This window comes from Amborella trichopoda, chromosome 12 (assembly GCF_054954075.1).
Source record: "Amborella trichopoda isolate Santa Cruz 75 chromosome 12, AtrichopodaSantaCruz75HAP2 v2.0, whole genome shotgun sequence".
NCBI lineage: Eukaryota > Viridiplantae > Streptophyta > Magnoliopsida > Amborellales > Amborellaceae > Amborella > Amborella trichopoda.
In genome coordinates, this window is record NC_142347.1 from 37368396 (window position 1) to 37387557 (window position 19162).

General features: G+C 35.4%; 1 protein-coding gene across 1 annotated transcript; it reads right to left on the reverse strand.

The window, feature by feature from the left end:
• Positions 1-271: 271 nt before the first annotated feature.
• On the reverse strand, positions 272-15413 carry LOC105420087 (small ribosomal subunit protein uS14z/uS14y/uS14x). Its single transcript, XM_011622340.3, has 3 exons — positions 15246-15413; positions 705-804; positions 272-588 (listed from the first exon to the last, which is right to left on the reverse strand). Exons 1-3 carry the CDS (start codon positions 15305-15307, stop codon positions 580-582), a joined length of 171 nt encoding a protein of 56 aa, XP_011620642.1. The 5' UTR covers positions 15308-15413; the 3' UTR covers positions 272-579.
• Between the last annotated feature and the right edge of the window lie 3749 nt (positions 15414-19162).

The following is a 19162-nucleotide window of genomic DNA, read 5'->3' on the forward strand; positions in this document are numbered from 1 at the left end:
TAAAGTATAAAGTTAATACCATACATAAACTTTTTCCTAATAGCAATACAGCTTATCGAAACTCCATCCCGAACAACAATGTTATCACCATGACAAAGTCCCAACTCTAATTTCTCATACAATGCATCACAAGGTCATTTTTAAGTGGTCATTTTCACGTAAAATTTGACCAAAAGAAAACTGAACTGGGCCAATCCGTTGTTTGGAAACAAGATTCTAAAGGCTTGTCAGACTATCCTATGTTAACAATGGACAGTTGAGAATCAGCCCCTTCGCTCAAAGCCCGTTGTTTTATATCACACAATAGGATTGCTTATGATATATGTTTGATTAGCTAGGAACAAAATATTAGCAACATGTGGTAGCACCCATATTACATTTGAAGTCCAAAAGAAACCAGGAACTTACTCCTTAATGGATTGAGTTAAACAGGTTTTGAAATCTCAAAATTAAACCACTGATATTCTCATATCCAAAGTTCAATGAAGAGTACCAAAAACGCACCCAAATAAGACAAGACGCAAAAATTGACCAACACGCATCTCTCTTTCGTGTCCTGTTGGAGTGCCAATTTCTTCCTTAACGATACTGGAATCAAGAATCAAGATACTAGAATTAGAGAACTGTAAGATCACTATGCGATTGTTAGTGATTGTTATAAACAGAAAGAATCGAAGAAAGGGAATGAAAATAGATCAAGTTACCTTGACAAAGCCAATAGCCTTGGCATTACTATGGAAGCACTGCCTACAACACATGAGCCCGTACTTCCTAATCAATCCATGGGAGTTCCCGCACACACGGCTGTGAAGACCCAAAGCAATAACATCACACATGCATAAGGAAAAGTAACGCAGAGACAGAAAATAGTAAAAAGAAACAAGTTTCCAAAAGAAAGTCACGAAGTACCATCTACACCCATTCATAAAGACATGCCACCTTCCCCCCCCCCCAATCCAAAAAAAAAAAACTAAAAAAAAAAGTAATTCCACTCTGAACTATATTTAGATCACAGTAAACATAAATATCTTTTGAAAATTGCAACAGAAGAGTACATTTCTATTGGTTGCCTGGAACAGATTTTCGGTTGGCAGCTTTGGTAGCAAAGCTACTATCAATGAATGGTGCATTCCCGAGTCTTCTTTCTTCCAAGATTTTATATGGTGAGAAATCAAGATCTTAAGCCCTAACCACTGAACCAAAGTTGGATTAGGTGATCTAGCACAATGTTCGCAAAACCGACCGGTTAGCTCAGAACCGCTAGGGTTCCGAGTCCGGGTAGGCCCAGTTTTGTAGTACCTGTAGTCTAACAAACACCTCAGGAAAAAAATTTTGGTTCCAAAACCAGCCGGTTAGGCCTCAAACCGGTGAATTTTATTAAAAACCGGACCGGTTTAATGATAAAACGGGCGTTTTTTTTAAAATAACGAATATTTAAAAAAAAAAAAAAAAAAAAGCGCTATTTGAAAAAGGACCATTATATAATACACGAACCCATGAATCCACCGTTTACAACTTTTTAGATTCAATTTTCTGCCATTTTTTGGTGCTTTATTGTTGTATAACACTACCAAATCTCTATAAAACATTGAATCTAGAATGAAAAATCGAAAAAGAATGAGAATTTGCAAATTGAAGTGGCGGATTTTCAAAGCTTTGAAATTTCCGTCATTTTCTCAATAACAGCTTCAATACCGCAAGGATCTTCATGAAACTGAGGGCTTTGAATCATTATTGAAGCATTCATCATTTTCCCTATTCCAATTTGTCCAAAGAGAGACAGATTGGAGGTTGATTTCGGCCCGAAAAGCTGTTACTCGAAGGACTGTGTTTGATCCAAAAAATTGATTTCTGATCTATCTATTGGTCGCTTTTTATCAAACTGAGCTGTGTATTTTGATCATCAAGGCTTCATCTGACAAATATAATAGGTATGTTGATTTATTACCGACTAAATTTTTTTTATATGGATTTTTTTCCTCAGTTTTTGTCATGAAAATTTCATGAACTGAAATTTCCGCCATTTTTTGAAGAACACTCTCAATGCTGAAATGTGGGGCATTTGAATCGTAATCGAAGTATTCATCATATCCCTATTTTAATTTGTTCAAAAAAAAGAAGATTGGGGGTTGATTTTGACTCGAAAATTTCGGTGTTCTAGATGATTTTGGCTCGATTTTAGAGTTTCTTAATAAAATTTTCGTTTCAATAAAATTACGTTTTTTTTTATAAAATTATGTTCTTTGTGATGAATATGAGAATATATATATATATATTCCTTCTTTTTAATGTTATATATTTTTTAAATAAAATAAGTGTATAATATAGTGCATGATAATGTTGCTCGATATTTAGCTCGATTTCTTTTGCTCGATCATTTTAGTTATTTGTATTAAGTGCATGATATAGTTGTATTTGTAATAATGGCGGAAAATAGTACATCTTTTATCATACGAATTGAATTTCCTTTTATTTTGGGTTAATTCTAGTGTTCTTGATGACTTTGGCTCGATTTTAGATTTTTTTAATAAATTTGTGTTTTTCAATAAAATTATGTTTTTTTATAAAAATATGTTTTTTGTGATGAATATGACAAAAATAAATATATATATATTTTTAATGTTATATGTTTTCCGAACAAAAAAATAAAATAAGTGTATAATATAGTGCATGATAATGTCGCTTAATCTTTAGCTTGATTTTTTTTTGCTTGATCTTTTTAGTTATTTTTGTTAAGTGCATGATGTAGTTATTTTTATTAAGTGCATCCTCTGGTCTAACACATCCCCATCTACTTACTATATGGTACAGGAAGGATGAGTATATCTCGTATACTAAAAATTATAAGATTTTTATTTATGATAGAAAATATTGGGTACACTATGGTGAATAACATGGTTGATAAAACTATATAGACATCGAGAACAAAGTAACAAACTATGGATAATGCAGTGGCATGGCCTAAACTATGCACCACATGTGCACTCACATCTGCATACATGTATACACTGGTTCTTTCTTCTATTTGAACAATATACAAGCATATATTGTTGCATCATCCATAATTTACTTTTTCTTTTCTTATTTTCTTCTATGGCCCCATAAAGAACTAAATACAAATCTTTGTTGCAAATAATTTAATCTTAAAAATGAAATTTTGTTTGCACTTCATTTATTAGTTTATTTATTTTGTGTGTTTACTTGTATGCTTAATTACCTTGAGTTGCATTATGCAAAGAGGGATGGATCACTTTGTAAGGCTTTATTTAGTTTTTGGGTCATCGAAAATGTAAGAGCACCTTGCTTGGGTAAAATATTGAGGCAAATATATCCCAAACAAATATGTTATTTTACAAGAAAAGTAAAATTTATTGGTAAAATAAATTTTTTAATGAACTTGTAAGTTCAGAAAAATTTACAAGAAAATAATAAGATGAGGGGAGATGTGGCGTGGTAGTACGGCATAAAAGTGAATGATAAGATAAGAGTTCGATGTAATTTTTGTAACAAGGAAATGGGTGGTGGTGTTTATCGCCTAAAAGAGCACCTTACTTGAGTAAAAGACAATGTCACCGGTTGTAAAGATGTGCCACCGGAAGTAAAACAACTAATGTTAAAATTAATTACTGATGGAAAAGGAAAAAAATGTGCAAAGAGAAAGGGATGTGGAGGAAGTAGGAAGGGGGGACAAAAGTCCCAAAAATGGGGGGGGGGGGGGGGGGGGGGAGGAAGGGAGGGGTTGAGGACCAAATAGCATAATTCGAAGTACAAATGGAACGAGCTAGGATTGCCAGCCTCCAAGAGATGAATTATAGACAAATGGAAATTCAAGAGATGTATGGGAGAAGGGATGGTGCATCCACTAGCCATCAACCTCAACAACTTGTAGTACCGAGTAGGGGAGGATGCGGGCCTTCATTTCTTAGGTCCACATCTAGTAGATTGTGGTGTAGTTTCTCTAGTCGCCCATCCTCTTATAGTCAGCCATCTACTACTCACCGACATGAACCCATAGATGTGCCACCAATGACCGACAAACCCTCTGGACTTAATGAGCTATCATTTAATTCTACGAGCTCCGACTTCTACCCACAGATGGTATCTGCTACACCTAAGGCAGGGCTAGGTGTTAGAGGCCCAACTGCGAAAGAACTTGCAGTTCCATGTTTAGAAGCTGTTGTTCATGATGTAGATAAACATATTGCGAAGTTCAAGGTCTGCTGAGTGACCATTATGACAGACGGTTGGAAGGACAAGTCCCACAAGCATCTTGTTAATTTTTTTATAGGTTGTCCTAGGGGCATGCATTGTTTACCGCTCTAGTATTTGACATATCAAGAAAAAAACATACCAAAAGACAGATATGCACACACATGGACAAGATTGTAGATGAGGTTGGGTGAAAATGTGGTCCAAGTGGTGACTAACATAGTAACTAACAATGTTGCAAACCACAGAAACGCAGGCTTGTTGCTAATGGAGACAAGACCCAATCTTTATTAGACTCCCTGTGCTGCCCATTGTATTAATTTGATGTTTAACGAAATATGGAAGCTAAAGAGCGTTAAAACTTGTATTTTGAAGTGCAAGTAGGATACAATATTCATATACAATCACACGTACCTCCATGCTTTGATGAAGGAGCATTGCATGCGAGAGATTGTCCGAGAGTCCACTACTAGGTTCACCACAGTGTTTCTTACTATACAATCAATATTGGGCAACAAAGCAAGATTGGGGTTAATGATACGCTATGACGAGGGGGGGGGGGGGGGGGGGGGGGGGGAGGAGGAAGGGAGGGGTTGAGGACCAAGTAGCATAATTCGAAGTACAAATGGAACGAGCTAGGATTGCCAGCCTCCAAGAGATGAATTATAGACAAATGGAAATTCAAGAGATGTATGGGAGAAGGGATGGTGCATCCACTAGCCATCAACCTCAACAACATGTAGTACCGAGTAGGGGAGGATGCGGGCCTTCATTTCTTAGGTCCACATCTAGTAGATTGTGGTGTAGTTTCTCTAGTCGCCCATCCTCTTATAGTCAGCCATCTACTACTCACCGACATGAACCCATAGATGTGCCACCAATGACCGACAAACCCTCTGGACTTAATGAGCTATCATTTAATTCTACGAGCTCCGACTTCTACCCACAGATGGTATCTGCTACACCTAAGGCAGGGCTAGGTGTTAGAGGCCCAACTGCGAAAGAACTTGCAGTTCCATGTTTAGAAGCTGTTGTTCATGATGTAGATAAACATATTGCGAAGTTCAAGGTCTGCTGAGTGACCATTATGACAGACGGTTGGAAGGACAAGTCCCACAAGCATCTTGTTAATTTTTTTATAGGTTGTCCTAGGGGCATGCATTGTTTACCGCTCTAGTATTGACATATCAAGAAAAAAACATACCAAAAGACAGATATGCACACACATGGACAAGATTGTAGATGAGGTTGGGTGAAAATGTGGTCCAAGTGGTGACTAACATAGTAACTAACAATGTTGCAAACCACAGAAACGCAGGCTTGTTGCTAATGGAGACAAGACCCAATCTTTATTAGACTCCCTGTGCTGCCCATTGTATTAATTTGATGTTTAACGAAATATGGAAGCTAAAGAGCGTTAAAACTTGTATTTTGAAGTGCAAGTAGGATACAATATTCATATACAATCACACGTACCTCCATGCTTTGATGAAGGAGCATTGCATGCGAGAGATTGTCCGAGAGTCCACTACTAGGTTCACCACAGTGTTTCTTACTATACAATCAATATTGGGCAACAAAGCAAGATTGGGGTTAATGATACGCTATGACGAGGGGGGGGGGGGGGGGGAGGAAGGGAGGGGTTGAGGACCAAGTAGCATAATTCGAAGTACAAATGGAACGAGCTAGGATTGCCAGCCTCCAAGAGATGAATTATAGACAAATGGAAATTCAAGAGATGTATGGGAGAAGGGATGGTGCATCCACTAGCCATCAACCTCAACAACTTGTAGTACCGAGTAGGGGAGGATGCGGGCCTTCATTTCTTAGGTCCACATCTAGTAGATTGTGGTGTAGTTTCTCTAGTCGCCCATCCTCTTATAGTCAGCCATCTACTACTCACCGACATGAACCCATAGATGTGCCACCAATGACCGACAAACCCTCTGGACTTAATGAGCTATCATTTAATTCTACGAGCTCCGACTTCTACCCACAGATGGTATCTGCTACACCTAAGGCAAGGCTAGGTGTTAGAGCCCCAACTGCGAAAGAACTTGCAGTTCCATGTTTAGAAGCTGTTGTTCATGATGTAGATAAACATATTGCGAAGTTCAAGGTCTGCTGAGTGACCATTATGACAGACGGTTGGAAGGACAAGTCCCACAAGCATCTTGTTAATTTTTTTATAGGTTGTCCTAGGGGCATGCATTGTTTACCGCTCTAGTATTGACATATCAAGAAAGAAACATACCAAAAGACAGATATGCACACACATGGACAAGATTGTAGATGAGGTTGGGTGAAAATGTGGTCCAAGTCGTGACTAACATAGTAACTAACAATGTTGCAAACCACAGAAACGCAGGCTTGTTGCTAATGGAGACAAGACCCAATCTTTATTAGACTCCCTGTGCTGCCCATTGTATTAATTTGATGTTTAACGAAATATGGAAGCTAAAGAGCGTTAAAACTTGTATTTTGAAGTGCAAGTAGGATACAATATTCATATACAATCACACGTACCTCCATGCTTTGATGAAGGAGCATTGCATGCGAGAGATTGTCCGAGAGTCCACTATTAGGTTCACCACAGTGTTTCTTACTATACAATCAATATTGGGCAACAAAGCAAGATTGGGGTTAATGATACGCTATGACGAGGGGGGGGGGGGGGGGAGGAAGGGAGGGGTTGAGGACCAAATAGCATAATTCGAAGTACAAATGGAACGAGCTAGGATTGCCAGCCTCCAAGAGATGAATTATAGACAAATGGAAATTCAAGAGATGTATGGGAGAAGGGATGGTGCATCCACTAGCTATCAACCTCAACAACTTGTAGTACCGAGTAGGGGAGGATGCGGGCCTTCATTTCTTAGGTCCACATCTAGTAGATTGTGGTGTAGTTTCTCTAGTCGCCCATCCTCTTATAGTCAGCCATCTACTACTCACCGACATGAACCCATAGATGTGCCACCAATGACCGACAAACCCTCTGGACTTAATGAGCTATCATTTAATTCTACGAGCTCCGACTTCTACCCACAGATGGTATCTGCTACACCTAAGGCAGGGCTAGGTGTTAGAGGCCCAACTGCGAAAGAACTTGCAGTTCCATGTTTAGAAGCTGTTGTTCATGATGTAGATAAACATATTGCGAAGTTCAAGGTCTGCTGAGTGACCATTATGACAGACGGTTGGAAGGACAAGTCCCACAAGCATCTTGTTAATTTTTTTATAGGTTGTCCTAGGGGCATGCATTGTTTACCGCTCTAGTATTGACATATCAAGAAAAAAACATACCAAAAGACAGATATGCACACACATGGACAAGATTGTAGATGAGGTTGGGTGAAAATGTGGTCCAAGTGGTGACTAACATAGTAACTAACAATGTTGCAAACCACAGAAACGCAGGCTTGTTGCTAATGGAGACAAGACCCAATCTTTATTAGACTCCCTGTGCTGCCCATTGTATTAATTTGATGTTTAACGAAATATGGAAGCTAAAGAGCGTTAAAACTTGTATTTTGAAGTGCAAGTAGGATACAATATTCATATACAATCACACGTACCTCCATGCTTTGATGAAGGAGCATTGCATGCGAGAGATTGTCCGAGAGTCCACTACTAGGTTCACCACAGTGTTTCTTACTATACAATCAATATTGGGCAACAAAGCAAGATTGGGGTTAATGATACGCTATGACGAGGGGTAAACTGATAGGGCATCAACGAGTCAACATGGAAGGCAGGTTGAAACCATCCTTGTCGATCAGATGTTCTGAACTTGATGCAACCATGTTTCTGTAACTGAACCTCTAATGCAAGTGTTGAGGTTAGTTAACTTTGATGATAAACGAACAATGGGGTTTCTGTTTGTTTGATGCAATGAGACGTGCAAGGAAAGCTATATTTCATAGTAACATATGGATTGATGAGATAATGGAGATCGTTGATCGTAGGTGGAGAAACCAACTGCATCGAGATATCAATGCGGCAGGTAATTTATGATTCATTGTCCCAATTCATGATTCTTTCTCAACTTTGAGTAAATTTACCGTAATTAAAAATATAACAAGTGTGCATTTGGCATACGGATGCATCCGTAGCTGTAGAGGTCAGGTGCACCTTCAAATTTTATCATGGTATATAATTTTGATGGAACATGTTCTTCGGATTATCTCAAAATCTATTTTTATATCTAATTATAAAATTTTAAATTTCAAAAATGGTTAAAATCAAGTAGATCTATAAAAATATGAAAATCTTGAAAATGGACGGAATAGATAGTATGTTGTAAAATGCACTATTTCTGAGACTTAAAATCTTTTTATTTTTCATGGTCATACATCTCGATGTCGAGATCATCAATCAAAGGGTTTTTCAACATTAAAACTACCTTTCCGGATGGATTTTTGAGGTGCATCCGTAGTTCTTCATTATAAGGTTGCATCGTTATATAAACTTTTTCCATATAACAAACCATGTGCAGGTTTATTTCTTAACCCACAGAAATTGTACTCCAATGTCACCTTAGATGATGTAGATATCATGAAGGGGGTGAGAAACTGCATCTACAGGCTTGAGCCAAATCTTGAAACTCAGATAGAGTGTATGCAGCAAGTAAACCTTAATCAAAACGAGTCTATAATAAAATTTCAATTCAGAAAAATGAATTGCATTTGTATGTTGTACTAATTTCTTGTATACGCATCTTGATATTTGTAGCTTATTATGTACATGGAAAAAAATGGGGAATTTGCTTGCATACAACAATGCCAAAAAGGCAGCTGGAAATTGCACCTATGTAGTTTTAAGTTAAAATTTAAAATAATTTAGTACATTACTATTTGTGGTTTTCTAAATCAATTTCTTTTCTATTGTTAAGTATTTCTATGTTTGTCTGCGTCAGCACAATGGTGGAAGACACACAAAAATCGAACAAAGCAATTGCCAAAGATTTCAATTAGAGTTCTGAGTCAAACCTTTGCTTCAATGGGTTGTGAGAGAAACTGGAGTACATTTCAATGGATACACGCCCCGAGGCGAAATAGGTTAAAGACTCAGACGTTACACAATTTGGTGTACGTTCATTACAACTTGAAATTGAGCGAGAGACATATAAAGAGGACCCCCATTAACTACATTCCGATCAACCTTGATTACATCTTAGGTAGGGACCTCGCCTATGAGTGGGTATCACAAAGGACCCCACTACTACACCAGAATTTCTTTAGTGGGGCAGTTGCCGATATGGATGATAATGCAGATGCTGCAGCACCCAATAAAGGAGCCATGAGAGTGGACATGGATAACGACTGTGAGGATTATGCAGAAGATGAAGATGAGGCGCATAATAACGAGGAGATAGATGGGACAATGGAAAACGACTGGCAAGGTTCAGTCGTCCTGGAATGTGAAGGGGCACAACTTGATGCGGTGCCCGATGATCAGGAAGATCCAATGAGATTGGTTCGAGAGGAAGTCCAGGCATCGAGACGTAGCAGCTACTCGACAAGGGAGAGACGAATCCCTAACCAGCATCGTAACCTGGTTATTTAGAGAAGTCTAGGAGACTTTCGCCAAGGGCGTACCACAAGAAATGTCGTTGACTAGCGAGGGGGCACAACTACGGCATTACAGACTCCAACAAGCCTTACTCAGATTTTTCACCCCGTGAACCCTAATAGCGAAACACGATAGTACCCTAATCCCCCTTGCCAATGTTAGTTGGACTTTGTAACTTCATCAATTGAATTAATGTCAAATTCAATTGACATATCTCCATAGTATTCAAATATTAATTTATATAAAAAAAGTAGTTTCAATTATTTTTTTGTAAGATAAATGTATGTAATATGATCGTATACACTTAATCTAAGTTTTTCTTTTTTTTTTATTTGTTTATTTTTTTAAGGGGTTTTTGACCCATTTAAAAATAATCTATTGGACCGGTTAGCCCGGTTAGTCCTGCTCTGAATCTAACCACTCCCAACCCCAAGTCCGATTAACCACTCCGATTCGATTTTGCGAACACTGATCTAACACGATGTCAATAATAAAAGTTGGACTACGTAATCTAGCACAGTGCAAATGATTTTAAATTTTTTTTTTTCACACCAACTAAAACACTTACAATGATCCAATTACAATAAATTCAACTCATAACAAAAAAAAAAATAACCAAAAGTGGTTCTCACTTGCTGCCACTAATTACAATTTCTTTTTATTCAATGAATAAAACCAACACAATGCTTTTGGGAATAAGAAAGCATAAGAAATAAAATAATGTAAACCACAAAGCAATATATCAGAAGATTACCTCAACAGGACTTAATACACCCCACACCAGGACACCTTCCTCCAATGGAGCATGAGATCAATCGAACTTTCTCAGATCTTATGGGAAAACACAGGCTAAACCCCTTCACAAAGTATGAGAGCAAAACGACTATCTTCTTCAAAGCCTCAATGCCTTAGAACTGCAGAGCCGACGTGCCCACTTTTCTTGTTCTCTTATGGGGTCGTACCCCTATCTCTCTTTTAGAGAGATGAGAACATGGACTGGGGGATAGTGCACTTCCATAGGGTGGTGTGCCACCCTTATAGGAATATCACAAAGAGAGAATTCTAGTGTAGAGAATGAGAGGTGGGGAAGCCCCATTTTATAGATTTTTTCAAGGAATAGGGTTCCTTGGGAATTGTCACTTTTAAAGTGGTCCAGTCCAATTGGCCTTAGGATTCCTATGAGGTGAGATATATGACTCTTTCATTCCTAAGATCAGCCATAATGATTCAAAAGATGTTGCAAAACCTTATCCTTCAGTTTCCTAAACCTTTATCCCATCAAAATAGAAGATAAGTAGAATACGAGATACAATGTATCTAATCAAAAACTTTTTTCTTAGTTATATCTCTTTTAGACTTGCTAACTCTTAGGACTCATAGAGCATATTGTTTTCAATTTGAATTGCTCAAACAAAATCTCAATATATTAAAACATATCCAGTTTTAATTTCACTTGATCAACAAGTCCTCATTATTAAACCATATTTAAACAAGATATAAAATCTCCACAAAATAAGAGTTGGCCAGAATATGGGACGTACCATCTTTGGCCTCCAATAAAAAAAAATGGCGTGCTCAAGTTGGCTCCACAAAAAGTCGTGTGCCAACTTTAGGGATCTTAGGTGGGTGGGCCCCACGTGACCCCCCGAAAAAAAATAAGTTGATTTTATTAAATTGGCTTTGGATATTTAGAATATGTGAGCTTTTTTTATTCTATGACTATTTATATATTGAAAATTAAATATTTCTTAATTTTATAAATTCATCGAAAAATAAAGCTTATTTCACATATTCTAAAAACCCCAAAACAATTTTTAAAAAATCTACTTACTTTTTTTAAGGGGTCGCGTGGGGCCCACCTAAGAGCCCCCAAGTTGGCACACCACCTTTTGTGGAACCAACTTGGGCACACCATTTTTTTATGGGAGGCCAAAGATGGCATGCCCTCTATTTTGGGCAACCCAATATGGTTTAATAATGAGGACATGTTGACCAAGTCAAATTAAAACTAGATATGTTTTATGATATTGATATCTTGTTTGAGCAATTCAATATGAAAACAAGATATGCTCTATGAGTCCTAAGAGATTAAGAACTCTAAAAGAGATATAAACAAAAAAAACGTTTTTTACCAAATACATTGTATCTCGTATTCTACTTATCTTATATTTGATGGGATAAAGGTTTAAGAAACCAAATGATAAGATTTTGCATCATCTTTTGAATCACGGCTGATATTAGGAATAAAATCCTCAGATCTCTCAACCCATAAGACTCCTAAGATCAATTGCAATGGATCAATTTAAAAGTGGCTACTCCCAAGGAAACCCTATCCCCTGAAAAAGTCTATAAAAAGGGGTCTTCCCACCTCTCATTCTCTACACCAAAATTCTCTCTCTGATATTCCTATAAGGGTGGCTCGCCACCTTTTGAAAGTTCTCTCTCCCCCTCTCCATGTTCTCATCTCACTAAAAGAGATATAGGGATACAGCCCCATAAGAGAACAAGAAAAATGGACACGCCCCACTCTGCAATTCTAAGGCATTGTAAAGGGGTTTAGTCAATGCTTTCCCATATTTCGAAGATCCGAGAAATTTCAATTGATGACATGCATCATTGGAGGAAGGAGTCTCTATGTGGGATGTACTAAGTCCAATTGATGTAATATTCCAACATCTTGCTTATGTTTTGCAGTATTTCATTTCTTATGTCATTGGGGGAAAGAGTCCTAGTATGGGATGTACTAAGTCCGGTTGAGGTAATCTTCCAGCATCTTGCTTTATGGTTTGCAGTATTTTATTTCTTATGCTTTCTTATCCCCAAAAGCATTGTGGTGGTTTTATTCATTGAATAAAAGGAAATTGTAATTAGTGGCAACAAGTGAGAACCACTTTTGTTTATTTATTTAGGGAAATTATCACAAATATACCTATATTCTCGCAAAATTGGAAAAAAAACCTCAAACTTTCAAAAACCTCGCCTACGCCCTTTCTCACTATTTTCGGGCTTTTTTGGACAAAAATACCCTTCATAGTAGTCTTTTACTATAATATATATGGCAAGTTTTACGATAATTAAAATACCGTAAAACTTTTAAGTAATATTACAGTACTTTAAATGTCGTAAAACTCTGGCCATGACCGTGAAGCCAATTACAGTACTTTACTTACCATAAAAACTAAAACCCATTATACGGGGTTTTAAGTACCATAAAAACTAACCCATATTATGTTATACGGCATTTAAAATGCCGTAAACTCTTTCTTTTCTCGTTCTGTTTATATTTATCTCTTTCATCTCTATTTTTATCTCTTCTTTCTCTCTCTAATTCTTTTTAATATTTCTCTTCTTTCTCTCTCTAAATCTTTTCTCTCCCTAACTGGGATATATCGCCGTGTCCCAATTGGCTCATCTGAGTAATCAAACACTGACTTCGGCTATGCAAAACAGAGGACATGATCTATCTAAGGAAACTTGGCATATATTGAAATTTGAAATTTGGCTTTTAGCGGTATAATTTGGAAAATCCCAAAAAAGTTAGAGATGAAAGAGATAAATATAAACACAAGGAGAAAAGAGTTTACGGCATTCTAAGTGCCGTATAACATGGGTTAGTTTTTACAGTACTTAAAATGACATATAACGGCTTATTCGTTTTTAAAGTACTTAAAATGTTGTATAATGGCTTTCAATTTTTACAGTACTTTAAGTAATTGGCTTCACAGTCATAAGTACCGTAATATTACTTAAAATATTTACGGTATTTTAATTACCGTAAAACTTGCAATATATATTACGGTAGAAAGACTACCGTGAAGGGCATTTTCGTCCAAAAAAACCCAAAAATAGTGAGAAAGATTGTAGACAAGGTTTTTGAAAGTTTGAGTTTTTTTTTCCAATTTTGCCAAAATATAGATATATTGCTATAATTGTCATTTATTTATTTGTTATGAGTTAAAATTTACTGTAATTGGACCATTGTAAGTGTCCAAGTATGTGTGAAAAAGAAAAATTAAATAGTATATACACAGTGCTAGATCACCTAGTCCAACTTTCATTATATACACTATGCTAGATCACCTGGTCCAACTTTCATCAAACCCCTTTACAACTTAACTTTGAAAGAAATCATGGTTATGAAGCTCTCTCTTAGCTAGAACCAAGATTGACTATTCAGTTTGGGACCTGAAAAAAAAAAACATACTTAAAAAAGAATAATGAAAAACGAAAATCCGACACTCATATTCACCCAAAAAGATGAAATTAATTGCTTTCTAGAGCTTTGTTTTGACTTTGGAAAACATAAATCTTACACCCCTGGACTTGTGATCCCTCCTTTTGGGAATCCTACTCTTTTTTTATGGCTTATAATTTGTAATATAGATCTATTCTCACTATTTCAAATTCATCTCAAATCCACCTCACTTTCGGATCTAGAAATACTTTTTTGATAATTAAATGAACCTAAGAATCTTCCAACGCCCAAGCACCATGCCATTAAAAATTAACCCCATATAACAGTCTATCTATGTAATTAAAAACCTCAACACATGTGATGGAACATCTTAAACCATGAATATCAAAAAATAAATAAATAAAAAGACAAGAAAAACAATCTTTGGAACCTCCAACTCCAATTAGAGGATTCAATTCCCCTCAAGCAAGTTATTGTTAGTCCAATTTTTTGGAAGAGTCTACCAATTCACGACACGAGTAGGTCCACCCAAGTGTTCTAAACTATGTTTTCTCCTAACCCTATCTCAGAATACAGAGCAATATTACATGTTAATGAAGAATTTCTATCTGTAGTTATTAGTCAAAAATGTTAAACATGACTAGGGTTGGGGCCAAGGCCACAACATTTGGGTAAGGGCTCCCTGCACAAAGGATCGCTAGGAACCTAGGCTACCCAGTTCTATTGAACAAATGCTCAACTTCAATTCATGAAGGTCAATATGAAACTTCACCTGCATCAATATTTCAAACAAAACCCCAACCTTATATTTCTGATAAGAAACCCTAGCCGCATTCCTAAACCCTAAAATCACCGCCTCACACAGTAAAATGCATCTATCCAACCAATATTCTACACAAATCACAAATATCAAAAGCTTCAAAGCATATAGTTTAGAGTTCAAAAGTAATAGAAAGATCTCATGTAAGAATCATGCTGAGAATAAGAATTAGCATCTATTCACTTTTGATTACATGATCCGTGTAGAGAGAGAAAATAAGAAGAAAAGGAGAATCTCAATCTTACCAGCAGTTAAATGCATCTATCCAACCAATATTCCACACAAATCACAAATATCAAAAGCTTCAAAGCATATAGTTCAGAGCTCAAAAGTAATAGAAAGATCTCATGAGAGAATCATGCTGAGAATAAGAATTAGCATCTATGCACTTTGATTACATGATCCGTGTAGAGAGAGAAAAGAAGAAGAAAAGGAGAATCTCAATCATACCAGGTACGAGAACCAGGTCCATATTTCTTAGGATGAGAGTTCCAAACGTTGGAGTGCCCCATTATTTCTTCACCTCCAAACCCTAATTTTGAGGGGCCGCCGAGCAGGAGAAGGAAGTTCGTGGAGATTCTGACGCTTAAAAAACCCTACTTTTGCACAACATCGACTGAGGATACGCCTTTTATCCCAGAAGAATCTTGTATGATCCGCATGGTGCTATACACGATGGTCATGAGGTTATCGCCGTCAAATGCTAATTTGAACAGTAGAGCGAGTGGATCCCATCAAAAAGGTCACAAATGCATATATAAATCCCACACTCGACTATAGCCGTCCAGTTATCTAGTGGATGGTTATAATCTGCATTTTCATATGATGACTATTAAGGAGCCATCACAGCCCAATCTACTAAGCCATTGATTGGATGATAACAATCCAACTAGTCAGATATTTTCCATAGCGTGTGGTTTCTATAAGGTTGCAAACTTAAACAATCTAATTAAGGTGCACCTCCAAATTTTATAGTTATATGTAATTTTGGTATAAAAATTTTTAGAATTATCTCAAAATTTATATTTATATCAAATTATAAAATTTTAAACTTCAAAAATGGCTAAAATCAAGCTGATCCATAAATATATGAAAATTTGTAAAATGGATGGTCTAGATAATGTGTTGTAAGATGCATTATTTCTAGGGTTCAAAATCGTTTTTTTTTTTTTTTCATATTCATACATCTCGTTATTGAGATGATTAATTAAAGGGTTTTTCAACATTAAAATAATATTTTATGGTGGATTATTGAGGTGCATTCATAATTCTACATTTTAAAGTTGCAACCTTATATCAACTTTTTTCTTTTCCATATATTTCTATTGATATCATCTCTATATTCATCATCTAATGGAAAATTGTTTCATGCAGCGGCGACCACATTTATGCATTTGCAGTCCTCGAGGTATAAAGCATCCATCTCAAAGATGGAAGCAAATAGGTGGTCCATCTAAAAAGAATTGAAACTAACAGTCTAAATATTTCTTTAATAGAATTATTATTTTTAATTTGTATAGAGCCGAGGTTCTAAACAATCAAATTGGAGCCCACCTTCAAATAGTGTCGAGAAATGTGGTTTCAATATTGAAAATGTTTGTGATAGCTTTAAAATATATTTTTAACTTTATTTATAAATTTAAAATTTTAAAAATAGTGTAGATCAAGCATATCTATGAAACCTTGAAAATCATAAAAATTGACAGTCCAAAAATACATTACAAGATGTACTGTTTCCAAAACTTGAAATCTATTTTTTTATCAGGTCCATGCATCTTGATGTTGAAATGATCAATTTGAAGACATTTAGGCATCAAAACAACCTCTTCTAGTGAAAGTTCTGAGGTAGGTTCTAATTTGATTGTTTAGAGCCAATTATCAAATTGGATGGCTTGGATTGTGTCACAAAGTTCAAAAAATTTCTTTTGGAACTTGGTATAAAAATAAATAAACAATTGTTTCATGCGGACTGGATCGCATTTGTACAATATGTCGTCCAGAGGTATAAAGCATCCATCTTTCCATCTAAAAATAATTGTAACTAAAGATCCAAATGTTTTCTTAATGTAATTAGTATTTTTATTTTTCAAAATTTGTTTATTTATTCATATTCATGATCTCCATGTTAAAGATTATACATTCTCTAAAATTTAGGATCAAATTATATTTCAAAAATATATCTATTGCCAATCCTGCATTTCTACATGTGCGGGCTTGGCCGCAAGCTAACCGCATCCTCATCTAATATCTACACCATGTTCTTGTGATATAATAAAATGAAAAAGGTTTCTATACTTCCCCTACAACATAGAAAATATATACTTCCGCCTATCCAACCATCCATTCTAAATGGACGGTTGAGATGGCCGCAAGCACAATGTCACGTTTCTACACTATTTTATTTTTAATTTTTTCTATAAAATATTTTGACACCAAATTTTAGGCATCTACTCCTCTCCTAAACTTGCACTTGTAAATAATATAAAAAAATATTCCCAATAAAATAAAATAACCAAAATATCCTTGAAAGCTTCTAAGGGTATTGTGGTCATTATATTTTATCAAAAGATTCTTTTTAATATTTTGTTTAGGTGCGCCCTATTGAGGAGATGGAACGTATCAATTTTCATAATTATAAAATTTGCAGAAAAAAAAAGGAAAAATAAAATACTATGAGGCATTGGATCTAAATACCCCCGAAAATATTAAAAAAAATGAATCGGTGACCCGAATTGGTGACCTAAAAAACTGTGTTGGATCGAGGGATCGGTGATCTACATAGGAGAATCGGCCAGTTTCAGTCCAATTTTTTTAAAAAAAAAATACTAAAATTTCTCAAAAATCTATTTTTTAGGTTTCTAAAAGAAATAGTGACAATTGCCTTATAGTTTTTTATTATTGTGTCAAAAATTTCGTTATTATGTCAAAAATATATTAATACCAATAACATGTCTCATGTTGAGTGTTGGTTGTTTATTAAATTTATTTTAGAATCAAAATAAAGTTTAAAATACAACATAACAATAAAATGAATCTCTCTAACTCAATTTATTTATTTATTATTGTATTAACTTAGAAGTTCTGACTTTTTAAAAAAGCTAATATGAAACAAAATTAATGGAAGATGAGAGAGAATTTTAGTTTTAAAAAAGCTAATATGAAACAAAATTAATGGAAGATGAGAGAGAATTTTAGTGGAATTATTTGTTTAGACTACTTAAGAGAGAGAGAGAGTTTTAATGGCATTAATCTTATTGAAATTGTGATGGAATAAACTTTATAGAGAGAGTGGTTCTTAGGGTGGCAAGGGAGACGTTCTTAGGGTGGCAAGGGAGAGGTTTTTGGGGTGGCAAGGGATAGAGGGAGATGTTAATTGAAACATAGGATGTTGATGGAAATTTTTTAATAACTTCGGTCAATGGCATGCCCCGAGCTCCTCTAGTTTTATATACGTGCTAGAAAGGATTTCATTGTACAATTTTGAGAAATAATTTTTTGGAAAAAGTTTATATAAGGTTGCAACTAGAATTATAGATGCACTTCAAAAATTTATTGAAAAATTGTTTTAATGTTGAAAAAGCTTTTAATTAGTCATCTCGACATCGAGATGTCTTAATATAAAAAAAAGAAAAAAAAAAAGATTTTGAGTCTTAGAAATAGTGCATTTTGTAACACATTATCATGACCGTCCATTTTAAAGATTTTCATATGTTTATAAATCTACTTGATTTTTATCACTTTTTTAGTTAAAATTTTTATAATTAAATATAAAAATAAATATTTCGATAATCCCAATAATTTTTTACATTAAAATTACATGTTATGATAAAATTTGGAGGTGCGTCTTAACTGGATTGTTTAAAGTTGCAACATTATAGAAACCACACCCATAAGGAAATATTGACTCCTCTCACATCCAGAAAGGAACTTTGACAAGAAAAAAAACGGATCTATCTCTCTCGCTCTTGGTCAAGGAAACGCCAAAACCCCAAAAACCTACGGCACCACAAAAAGAGGAATCGTTTGGAATAGTGCATCTTGTAATGCATTATCCTATAATCTATTGAAATATTTTTTTATTTTTTACAATTTGATTCAAACCCGCTGAATACATTAAAAATGATTTAATACATTGAAAAATGAATAAATAGATTAAAAAATAATGAAATATTTTCGACCATGTCGATTTAAATGATTAAATCTCTTTTTGAACCTCATTTAATACATTCAATGTGGAAAAATGATATGAATGTTTTGAATTTCTTTACAAAAGAGATTTGGAAAAAAAAAGTTTCTCTCCTGCTCTAGTTTTTTATGGTCCAACAGTAATAAATTTATAGAAAGAAACTACCCTAAAACCTAACTTG